The sequence below is a fragment of the Rana temporaria genome, chromosome 2 (assembly GCF_905171775.1).
Source record: "Rana temporaria chromosome 2, aRanTem1.1, whole genome shotgun sequence".
Classification (NCBI taxonomy): Eukaryota; Metazoa; Chordata; class Amphibia; order Anura; family Ranidae; genus Rana; species Rana temporaria.
Window position 1 is genome coordinate 371,462,866 of NC_053490.1, and position 12,401 is coordinate 371,475,266.

The following is a 12,401-nucleotide window of genomic DNA, read 5'->3' on the forward strand; positions in this document are numbered from 1 at the left end:
ACTGCGTCGGCCGGGCGTACGTTCGTGAATCGGCGTATCTACTAATTTACATATTCTACGTCGACCGCAATGGAAGCGCCACCTAGCGGCCATCCGAAATATTGCAACCTAAGATAGGACGGCGCAAGCCGTCGTATCTTAGATATGTTTAAGTGTATCTCTGATTGAGAATACACTTAAACATAAGTCGGCGTAGATTCTGAGTTAGGTCGGCTTATCTACTGATAAGCCGGCCTAACTCTTACTGAATCTACCTAAATATGTGTTGGGGGCTTACTAATTTGCTTGCCCTGCATGAAAATTGTCAGGTTACACCTTTGTCAACAAATCATGCAAGATCAAACCAAAAATACATTTCAGAAAATAAAGGAATTCAGCACAAACTTCACTCCTCCATAAATAAACATTAAAATATCAGAGAAGATACTTGCACTCTTTACTTTGTAGCTTTTCCTAAAAGAAAAAAAAAACAGCAGCTGCTAGTGTGTAGCCTCTGTGCAACAAAAAACAATGTAAAATAAGAAAAAGCAGCTCTAACTCCCCAAAATGCTGTATGAGCTAAAATAAAACAATTCCTGTAAAAACTTTAGCGTAAGCGCATGCAAATATGTGTATACTTTAATTATATATAAAAGAGATGCTGAGAAAGATGGACTGAGCTTCATTGAAACGTTAACCATAAAAACACTGCTATTTTTGATCTTCCTCCTCTGCAAGACTCAGGCCTCGTACACACAACCAAGTTTCTCGGCAAAAACCAGCAAGAAACTTGCTGTTTTTTTTTTTTTGCCGAGGAAACCAGTCGTGTGTACATTTTTCGACAAGGAAACTGTCGAGGAACTCGACGAGCCAAAAAGAGAGCATGTTCTCTATTTCCTCGACGGGAATGGAGAAAATTGGCTTGTCGAGTTCCTCGACAGCCTAACAAGGAACTCGACGAGCAAAACGATGTGTGGTTTACCCAGCAAATTCATACACATGCAATGCTATTTGGAGGAATCAGAAATCATTCAACATGGTATAACAAACATTTTCATGCAGTGTCCCCTACCAGGCATATTCCAATACAAATACATGTATTTCTGTTTTGCTTGTACAGGAATGCTAACTTGTTGCCCCCTACATAACACTTTAAAGCGGTGGGTTCACCTGAATTTTGTTTTTTAAAAAGCCACCAGCTACAAATACAGCAGCTTCTGACTTTTAAAAAATTAACACTTACCTGTCCAAGTTGGCAGCCGAAGCCGAGCGGTAGCTCGGCTCTCAGCTTCCCCCGTCGCCATCCTCCGTACGGGAATCGGGAAGTGAAGCGCTGAGGCTTCACTGCCCGGTTCCCTACTGCGCATGCGTGAGTCGCGCTGTGCAGTTCCCACTGTTCCCCGTTCTGTTTCCCAGAACACAATGGGGGGGGGGGGTGACGCGGAGGGGCCGGACTCCCGTGGGAGTCTATACCCGGAAGTGGTGCAAATGCCTGTTTTATACAGGTATCTTCACCCACTCCCCCCTGAAAGGTGTCAAATGTGACACCGGAGGGGGGGGGTTCCGAAAAGCGGAGGTTCACTTTTGGGCGAATCTCCGCTTTAACATCGACACATCGCACATATGCGTCACTGGGGTGCCAATGTTTCTGTGCTGATAGAGTGCTTTCTGCAAGCTCCCAGTACAGAGACCGAACTGTCAGACAGCTCTTAGTCCCAAGTATCAATCAGTAGTTGGCAGGCCAGCTCCCAATCATCTGACCATTGCAACAGCCAATCAGAGTAGTCACATGATCGTGATCCTTTCTGCTCTCTGAGCATTCAGGAATGGGGTTAAAGGACATGTTTACCTTTTCACACAAAATAATAAATGCACATTTGCAGGTACAAAAGTGTGCATTTATTATGTGTTGCTGCAGGAGCCTGTAAAGCATTGCAGATCTCCTACAGATCTGTCAGTATATCGGCTTGCTTGTACCCCGTATGAGGAAGCCGATACATTCTCACAGCGCTGTGGTAGTTTATTAAAAACTACAAGTCGGCAGCTGCACCTTGTAATTTTCCATTCACAGGACCCTGGGACTGAGTGATACTTATTTATTTTATTTATTTTAATTGTGACAGCTAGCGGGAGGGGGGAGAAGATCCCTGGTAGCTGTCACAGCAGGGACCGCTCTGTTCATAACATATTACATCCTGAATATGGGTGTTACATGTGACGTTACGAAAGGTGAACGTATCCTTTAAAGGGGTTGTAAAGGTTTATTTTTTTATTTTCTAAATAGGTCCTTTAAGCGAGTGCATTGTTGGTTCACTTATCTTTTCCTTCAATTTCCTTTCTAAATTTTTTTTTCTTTGTTTTCTTTGTCTGAAGTTTTCACTTCCTGTTGCTCCTCAGTAAGCTGTTCTGGCTGACTAACCCCCAGCCAGAACGGCTCGGATGATGGGGGCAAGCTTACTGAGGAGAAACAGGAAGTGAGAAATTCAGACAAAGAAAACATTTTTTTAGAAGGGAAATCGAAGGAAACGGTAAGCGAACCAACAATACACTCGCTTAAAGAACCTATTTAGAAAATAAAAAAACAACTTTTACAACCCCTTTAACCACTTGCTTACTGGGCACATATACCCCCCTCCTGCCCAGGTGAAATTTCAGCTTTCGGCACTGCATCGCTTTAACTAACAATTGCGCGCTCGTGCGACGTGGCTCCCAAACAAAATTGACGTCCTTTTTTCCCCACAAGTAGAGCTTTCTTTTGGTGGTAATTGATCGCCTGTGCGGTTTTTATTTTTTGCGCTATAAACAAAAAAGTGAGACAATTTTGAAAAAAATACAATATTTTTTACTTTTTGCTATAATAAATATCCCAATTTAAAAAAAAAAAACATTTTTTTTTCTCAGTTTAGGCCGATGCGTATTCTTCTACATATTTTTGGTAAAAAAAATAAAAAATCGCAATAAGCGACTGGTTTGCGCAAAAGTTATAGCGCTTACAAAATAGGGGACAGAATTATTATTTTTTAATTATTTTTTTTTACTAGAAATGGCGGCGATCTGCGATTTTTAATGGGACTGCGACGTTATGGCGGACACATCGGACACATTTTTGGCGCCATTCACATTTATACTGCGATCAGTGCTATAAATATGCACTAATTACAGTATAAATGTGACTGGCATTGAAGGGGTTAACACTAGGGGGTGAGGAAGGGGTTAAATGTGTGTCCTATATAGTGTTCCAACTGTAGGTGGAGGGGGGGTGACTGGGGGGGGGTGACCGATCTGTGTCTCTATGTACAAGAGACACAGATCGGTCTCCTCTCCAGAGGAGATGAGAGATGATCTCATATGTTTACATATGAGATCATCTCTCATTGGCCGCACAGATCGCATCGCGAACGGCCACTCTGATTGGCCGTTCGCGGCGATCTGTAATTGGCTGTGTCCGAGGGACACGGCCAACACAGATTTTCCCCGCAGCGCGCTCTGGAGCGCGCGCGGGGACCGCCCTAAGGGGCGGACGTCAATTGACGGCAGTTTGGAGATTGGGATCCGCACTGTAGCCGTCAATCGACGGCAGGCGGATCCCAAGTGGTTAAGAATGAACAAAACTGAAACAAATAATATCAGCTCATCAGTAACAAGGTATGTTCAATTTAAAAGCCCTGAAAGTGAACCTGTGCTTTGCCCATGCAGCACAAAGCAAACAAAAGCAGTAGCTAAGTTTAATTGTTGGCCACCTATGCTCACATTTCTCCCTTGTGGTCCCCTGCAACTTTAGCTGTCAGGAGCAAAAAGAAATACCCATTAAATTCGAGTATGGGGGTCATATGCCTCAAACCCCTTTCTCCCACGTGAGAGTGTTAGTGCTTGGATGCTGGCTGCTTTTAGACCCAGCACTGCCATTCTGCACAGACACAGCACAGATTCACTAAACATTTTGTGAGGGACCCAAAAAAAACTTTCAATGCAGCTAGTAATTTAAAATTGCATTCTGTACATAGATGACTCACCTCCAGGAGATATAGGATGCATTAACCTATTCATCTGAACATTCCAATGTCGGACATTTGTACTGGCTTGGTGAAGTTTCTTTTGTGCCACCTGCATTTTACATACAGAAATACAGTTTTAAACAAGATACCCATCCATGAGTACTAAATGCCCGTCTGTTTTCAAATTCGCTTAAAGTGGTTGTAAACTTTAGACCTGAAAAATGAACAAAGCATATCCCTCTAGACTAGAGTGTGTATGTTCCTCAAATAAGAGCACCAAGTGTAATTTCTGTCTGCTGCCCGGTTTCCCCTGCTATCTGCATGAGTCGCTTCTGACAAGTTTTCCAGACACCAAGACAAAAAAAGGTGACGGGAGGGAGCAGCCTCCGCTCTGTTCCTGTGTACTTTGTGAAGGGGGGTGTATCTCTTCCCTCCAAACCGCTCTCAGAGCTCTCCTCACTTTGAGCAGCCAAATTAAAGTGGTTCTAAATACAGAAAGTTTTATTTTATTTTAATACATTCTACTGTATGCATTAAGGTAAAAAACCTTCTGGGTGCAACTCCCCCTTGTACTTACCTGAGCCCGATCTCGATCCAGCGATGTGCATGAGAGTAGCAGCACTCCCAGATATCTCTCTCCTCATTGGCTCACATATCAGCGGGAGCCAATGAGGAGAGAGTGGGGGTGGGGCTGAGCTGTGCTCTTTGTATGTGTATGTCCATTCACAGTAGCGTAGCTTGGGAGCGAACCTGCTGGAGTGCCCTTATAGCAAGACGCTTGCTACTAGGGCACTCAGCAGGGGGAAGAAGCTAGGACCACTGGTGGGGGACTCAAAAAGAAGAGGATCTGGGCTACTCTGTGCAAAACCATTGCACAGAGCAGGTAAAATATAACATGTTTGTTATTTTTTTAATAAAATCAGAACAAGTACAATCACTTTTACTTGGTTTATTTTAATCTTTCAGATCGTAGGGCTCCATTCACACCTAAAACGCAGGCGGAATCGTGGCAATTTCAAATTGCTGCAAAACGCAGGACATGTTTGCGAAGTCATTACTTCTTATAGTACCCCTGCCGATTGTTGCACAGTAAATCACGCTGCAATCGTGGAAAATCACAATGCACGATGCTGTCATCCAAAAGAAGCTTGCGTTCCTTTTTGATCGACAAGTATATCATGTTGCGATTGCAGCACGATTTACCATGCGACAATCACGGTGCTCGTGATCAGGTGTGAATGGAGCCTTATGCCCCGTACACACGACCGGATTTTCTGTCGGAAAAACCTTGGATGGTTTTTCAGACGGAATTCCGCTCAAGCTTGGCTTGCATACACATGGTCACACAAAAGTTCTCTGAAGTTTTGACCGCCCAGAATGCGGTGACGTACAACACTACGATGAAGTTCAGTGCTTCGGAGCATGTGTCGAATTGTTTCCGAGCATGCGTCAGAATTTTGCTCGTCGGAATTGCTACAGACAATCGGATTTTCCGATAGGAATTTTTCCTGTCGCAAAATTTGAGAAATTCCGACAGCAAAAGTCCGATGGAGCATACACACGGTCGAAATTTCCGTTCAAAAGCTCACATCCTACTTTTGCTGGCAGAATTTCCCATTGTGTGTATGGGGAATAAGAGTAGTGCAATCTTTAGGGCATTTGTTCACTTCAAGTGGGTTTTGCAATTCCACATAAATCTATGGTAATGCAAAACCTACTTGAAGCAGAAAAACGTCTTTGCACCATGGTGTGAACAAGGCCTGAAAGTCTTGACCTTCTTAACTATTAATGACCCTTTTTAGAGCATCTTCATGGACTACACACCTGTACATCTCTGTCAGCTCTTTGTCTGTTTTCCCTTACATCTTCAAGCTGTCTCTGTGCCTCATTTAGTTCTTTGTTCTTTGACTCCATTTCTTGTTGTAGCTCTTGTTTTTCCCTTTGTGCTATCTCTACAAACTGTGCCTGTTCTTCCTGCATTCTAATAAGGGCTTGAAGTTTGTCCTCTTCTTGCATAAGCAATCTGTCAAGGGGGGAAGGGGGGCAATAAACAACATTAAATAAATATGAACAAAGTATAGTAATACATCACATCACAATACAATACTACAACCTGAAATACCTTGACTGAAAAAAAAAATCCCCATATTCCTGAAGCAATCTGTCCTTCCCTGGAGTCAAATTGGTAAATATAGTGGGTCTCAAATACAGGCCCTGACATGGCCTGAGGGCCCCCTAATAGCTTTGTTTTTTATATTTGCTACTATATTATTTTTTTTTTGGGGGGGGGGGGATACTGTATTTTTATTTTCTATGTTTTAACCACTTACGACCCAGCCTATTGTCAAATGATGGACTTTTGTCGTTCCAGGCCGCGGTGTGGCACGATCTGTCACCAGCTGTGTCCACTGGATGTAGCTGTTGACAGATCACCTTCCCGGGCCACTGTCTGTGAAATGTAATTGCTGCAAGCAATCACAATGGATTAAATGACAATCGTAAACAATGGATGACTTTCTTTCATGCCATTCATCGTGTACAACTGTGTTGCTAGCTGTGATTGGTCAAAGTGATCACATGTTACAGACAGGGCCAATCACAGCTAATCACAATAAAAGACACTAAATGAACCAGTTTCATCAAAGTGTAAACCCACTCTCATCCTTTCTAAACTACTGCCATAGTGCTGATCTATAAGGATATACAAGCGTCCTGCATGTATCCTTACCTGTCAAATGTCTCCCCTCTGTCTGTTATGAGACCTGAAAAATTGCAGATTCTGTGGGTGGATCTGTTGTCAGGAGCTCTGTGGGTGGAGTCATGATGTCAGTAGACTTCCTGCCCACATCTACACTCCCCTTGTCAACATGCATTTTTTCCTATGTATTCCTTACACTGAATTCTGCTATGATCACTAACATCCATTCAAAATCCAGAAAGGTAACCACATGACTTCAGAAAAGGAGTGGGAATTAGAAAATAATGCCTGTCTCCAGGCTAGTGCATGAGATATGTAAATAACCTGTCACACATAGCAAGGGGGCGTAACGGACTAAGGTTTTTCTCTGCAAGTCCGTTTTATTTCACTGAACAATAAAAGAGGATTGCTCAGAGCTGGATTAACTCTGTTTGGCAGTACTGGACACAGATGATAGGAAATCTTATACTGTACATTGTGACATAAAAAAAAATAAAAAAAAATTCGGGTTTACATCCACTTTAAGTAAAAATGGTTGCTTGTACTAGTGGAATTCACTGGTATAAGCAATCATAGTGTGTAAAAAATCCTGATCCCTTCCCCAGAGTAGTACAATGTTTCTATGATAACACTAAATTTCCCTGGTCATAATGGCCCATATTCTCTCTAAAAATCCGCGGGCTGCGCTTAAGGCACTTACACTCCGCTGTCCCAACTTACAGGAGCAAGTGTTGTATTCCCCAAACACTTGCTCCGTAAGTTGGGACGGCGGAGTGTAAATGCCCCGGCGTAGCCTGGCGAATCTCCAAGGGGGCGGCTTGTATTCAAATTAAGCGCGCCCCCGATTCTAATGAACTGCGCATGCGCCGGGCTTCAAAAAGCCCAGTGCGCATGCTCCAGTTCTCGGCGGAAAACGTCAATGACGCTGACGTGTGCGTCATTGACGTAAAGTCGTATTCAAGAACGACTTACGTAAACGACGTACCCGACGAAAAAACACGACGCGGACCCGACGCCATCCGTAACATGGCCTACGTGGGACTTGCGGAAACTTACCCCTCATATAGCAGGGGTAAGTTTCCGCTTACGCAAACGACGTTAGCGACGGTTACGCGACGCGAACTCGTTCGGGAATCGGCGTAGAAGGCTCATTTGCATAAGCAAATGAGTCCTTCACGTAAATGCCATCTAGCGGCGGCCGGCGTCATTACATTTAAGATCCGCCAGTGCAAGTGACTTACAGATGGCGGATCTTAAGTGTATCTATGCGAAAATGATTCTAAGAATCAGTCGCATAGATACACTGGCCAAAAAAAGGGAGTTACGATGGAGTATCCTGAGATACTCCATCGTAACTTCACTGAGAATATGGGCCAATGTCTGCACGATGGCTAAAACAAGGGGCCAGATTCACAGAAAAAGTACGCCGGAGTATCTGCTGATACTCCGGCGTACTTTCAAATTTGCCGCATCGTATCTTTATTTGTAATTCACAAAGATACGACGGCTTTTGGCTAAGATCCGACAGGCGTACGGCTTCGTACGCCTTCGGATCTTAGGTATAATTTTCCGGCGGCCGCTGGGTGGAGTTTGCGTCATTTTCCAGCGTCGGGTAAGCAAATTAGCTGTTTACGGCGATCCACGAAGGTATGCGCGTTCGTCGCATTCTCTTACGTCGTCGCTAGTCAGTTTTTCCCGTCGCAAACATAAGCCTGCTTTTTCATGGCTTACATTTAGAACAGCCATATTAAAGTATGGCTGTCGTTCCCGTGTCAAATTTTTTTTTTTTTTGCGTAAGATGTCCGGGAATACGAAACGACGTAACGCACGTCGCCGTTCAAAAAATACATCGGGGCGCCGTAATTTCGCGCAAAGCACGGCGGGAAATTTTCACACGGAGCATGCACAGAACGTTCGGCGCGAGAGCACGCCTAATTTAAATGGTACACGCCCCATTTGAATTAGGCGGGCTTGCGCCGGACGGCTTTACGTTACACCGCCGTAAGTTTACACGCAAGTGCTTGGCGAATCAGGCACTTGCGCTGAAAACTTGCGGCGGTGTAACGTAAAGACGATACGTTACGCCGCCGCAGATCTCTGTGAATCTGGCCCAAAGTCTCCAACTATTGTTAAAAATTGTAACATCCTAAGAGCACAAAATGCAGAGTAACTAAAGTGGTCCCTGGGAACTGCAGGATATGCGCTTTAGTATGGAGTCTTTGAAAACCCCTTTGCACAAACAAAATTGTAGGTATTGCACATAGACAATAAATACCCTACTAACAAGACAATGCACACACTTAGGTTAGTTTCTAGTATTTAGCATAGGATAACTAAAATAGGTAGAGTAACAAAACACTGTTTTAATGTATTTTTCTGTGCTTTCATAAATTATATACATTTTGTAAAGTGTGAAAATGTATCTTAAAGGGAAACGCTTAGGCATTACATATGGGGTAAAGATCTTGCGCCAAAATATATAAAAATATATATGTAGTAATGAAAAAGCTGTTCCCCAAAAAATTCAAATAAGAATAAAATGTGGAAATGTGGGTAGGGGGCGCTGATAAACAAACATGAAAATCCAAAAAAACAGTGAACATATAAAAATGTATAAAATCACAATAAAGTGCATGTGCAATGAAGTGCCAAAGGAAAAAATGTGCAATAATGCTAAAGAGACGTGATCTCATCCATAAAATGAGTATGCAAAAAACGCACACAAAGAAGGTCCGTAGAGTAAATGAACTAAATAGCTAGTGTCCATATGATCCTTGTTATCACTGTGCATGTGATGAGATAAAATAAGATGATAAGCAGGTTTCCACCTTCACCAATCTATATCACCCAATGTGCATAAAGGATGGCCCCTTACCGCATGGAGTTGACCTAATTCGATAGAAAGAGGTCAATTACAGCTTGTTGTCACCATTGGACAATAAATAGGCACCTGAGATTCCTGCTGGTCAGTTCAATAGTGCCCGCATCCCGGCACTGAGGCTTTAGGCTTGTCAAACAGAAGAAAGATTGTGGAAAACGATCACAATAGAGAGCGAAGTCCGCGCTGGAAGGATCTGCAGCGTGCGCTCCACCTCGCAGGGCTGAGAAGCCAGCCGGACAGGAAGATGCTGTGCGTGGTCTGCGTGTCGCCTCGACGTACGTTTCAATATGTCGTCATCAGCAAGCGATTCCTGCAGATCCTTCCAGCGCGGACTTCGCTCTCTATTGTGATAGTTTTCCACGATCTTTCTTCTGATTGACAAGCCTAAAGCCTCAGTGCCGGGATGCGGGCACTATTGAACTGACCAGCAGGAATCTCAGGTGCCTATCAGCGCCCCCTACCCACATTTAGGCATTACATATGCCTGAAGGTATCGCAGGCTGCACAAGATGCCTAGAACTTTTACTATGCGACTATATTGTCTTTGAGGCAAACCCTAAATCATCTACCTGTCCTATAATGACCAAAAAGAGTATGCTCAATGGACAAGGGGAATGAGAGTGTGCAGCTTGTTAGTAGACCTTAGTTTCAAACTTAGGAAAGTTGGGCCTTTAGGGAAAAAGGCACATACTGCTGCAGCAGCTGTCAGTCTCTCACAGTGCATCTGTTCATTCCGCCCACACCTAATCGCTGCAGCCTCATGCACCTGGCTAAACATCCAGGGCCAGATTCAGATATGAGATACGACGGTCGTATCTATGCGTAACTGATTCAGAGAATCAGTTACGCATAGATATCCCTAAGATCCGACAGGTGTAAGTGACTTACACCGTCGGATCTTAGGCTGCAATTCCTGGCCGGCCGCTAGGTGGTGCTTCCATGTCTTTTACGCGTCGAATATGCAAATAAGCATTTACGCCGATTTAGAAACGAACGACCGCCCGGCGCTTTTTTTTACGTCGTTTGCGTTCGGCTTTTTCCGGCGGAAAGTTACCCCTGCTATAGCAGGGGTAAGTGCGGGGTATCCTATGTTAAGTATGGCCGTCGTTCCCGCGCCGAGTTTTGAATTTTTTACGTCGTTTGCGTAAGTCGTTCGCGAATATGGCCGGACGTAATTTACGTTAACGTCGAAACCAATGACGTCCTTGCGACGTCATTTGGACCAATGCATGCTGGAAAAATTTGCGGACGGCGCATGCGCTATTGGATCGGCGCGGGGACGCGCCTGATTTAAATAGTACACTCCCCCTAGCCGCGGAATTTGAATCCCGCTGGGGGATTTACGGTACGCCGCCGCAAGTTTTGAGGTAAGTGCTTTCTGAATTAAGCACTCGCCTCAAAAACTTGCGGCGGCGGATCGTAAATCAGATAGGTTACGCGGATCTAAAGATCCGCTAGCCTATCTGAATCCGGCCCCCAGTGTGCCTTAAATACCATTTTTTTTTTTATTTACTGCAAAGTTTTTAAATAGGAAATCATTGAAGCCCTACTGCTATCTAATGTGGAAACATGTGAAATGTTATCTCAGATAAACAACCCTCTCTGTGAAATACACAAACCATTTAGGGTGATGCTAATGATAACTTACTTCGCCTGTGCATGTCTGTACTCCTCTTCATCTTGATGTGCTTTGATTTCTTGAGCCAAAGCTTCCTGCAAACGGTCCTGCAGCTGTTCCAGCTCCTGAATCCTTTGTCTCTGGCGCAAAGCCTCCAACTCTTTCTGCTGCATCTCTGCCTGCATAGAAGCACGTGCCTTGTGGAAAAATTATGTAAAAGTGAGAATGTGAAAAGCAGGGGGGTCTCATTTATGAAAATAAGAAAAAGTAGGGCTGGGGAAATTAAAGATTAATTCCTCGATTATTCTTAAATTTTTTTGATCGGTCAAAATTCTTGACGTCACCGGACAACCTGGACAGTGAGACATACCCTGCTGGATGCGAGCAAACTGCACCCATTGGATTGAGGTACCTTTGCATCTGTGGAGCAGGAGGATGCATCAGGCTCCATCAGGGGAAGGGGGCAAAAATAACCATTGTTTTCCTGTCCTAAGCAGTTTTGTGCAGACAATTCTTTGTGTATCGGCAACATCTGTTCCGTGCGAAAGACTGTTCAGTTCTTCAGGGTATATTGTCAATAAAATGCGATCATGTCTGGCTAAAGTGATGCCTACTATAAAGTGACTGACAGTCAATATACTAGATACGTTTTATAATTAAAGTTAAACTAACTTTCTATGTTTTTCTTAAAGTTTAATAAGAAAAAATTACTTATGTCAGTGCTACAGTTTGAATTTTAAACTTATTTGTGTGAACTGTGAAGTTAAGTCATGCATTGTGGAAACTAACTAGTGTCGGGTGATTGTATATAGTGTATACCACATTTACCACTGACTAATGCAGAGTTGCAATGCAAGGAGATCAGCTAAAAGTAGTTGTGTGTTATAATTAATCGAAATTAGTCGATTAATCGATTAAAAAAAAAATCGATTAATCGAATACGAAAATTTGAATCAAAATATCTGTGTTGCCCAATATCAACAAATCAGATTCTTCCTTTCATTCTCAAACACAACAAATAAAAAATCTGATGTTTCTGTATTGAGAAATATAGGCTGAATAAGAATTTCTTTCATAAATGAAACAATAGGATATCATAAATATTGGAAAACATGGTGGACAATGAATAGAAACAAAGGATATGAAATGTAAAACGTTTGTATTAAAGAGGAAGTAAACCCTCTGAAAGTAAAAACAAAAACAAAAAAACAACCCTGCAAGAGAAAGGCA

General features: G+C 43.2%; 1 protein-coding gene across 2 annotated transcripts in view; it reads right to left on the bottom strand.

Annotated features, from left to right (window-relative positions):
* DEF6 (DEF6 guanine nucleotide exchange factor) overlaps nt 1-12,401 on the bottom strand; it is a 111,765-nt gene that overhangs the window by 1,159 nt on the left and 98,205 nt on the right. The window contains exons 8-10 of one of the 2 annotated variants that reach the window (XM_040337782.1): nt 11,202-11,368; nt 5,799-5,997; nt 3,993-4,083 (exon numbers count right to left, since the gene is read on the bottom strand). In XM_040337782.1, coding sequence (XP_040193716.1) covers nt 3,993-4,083; nt 5,799-5,997; nt 11,202-11,368 — 457 coding nt within the window. The remainder of the gene's footprint in view (nt 1-3,992; nt 4,084-5,798; nt 5,998-11,201; nt 11,369-12,401) is intronic. The other variant, XM_040337783.1, reaches the window with a different exon arrangement.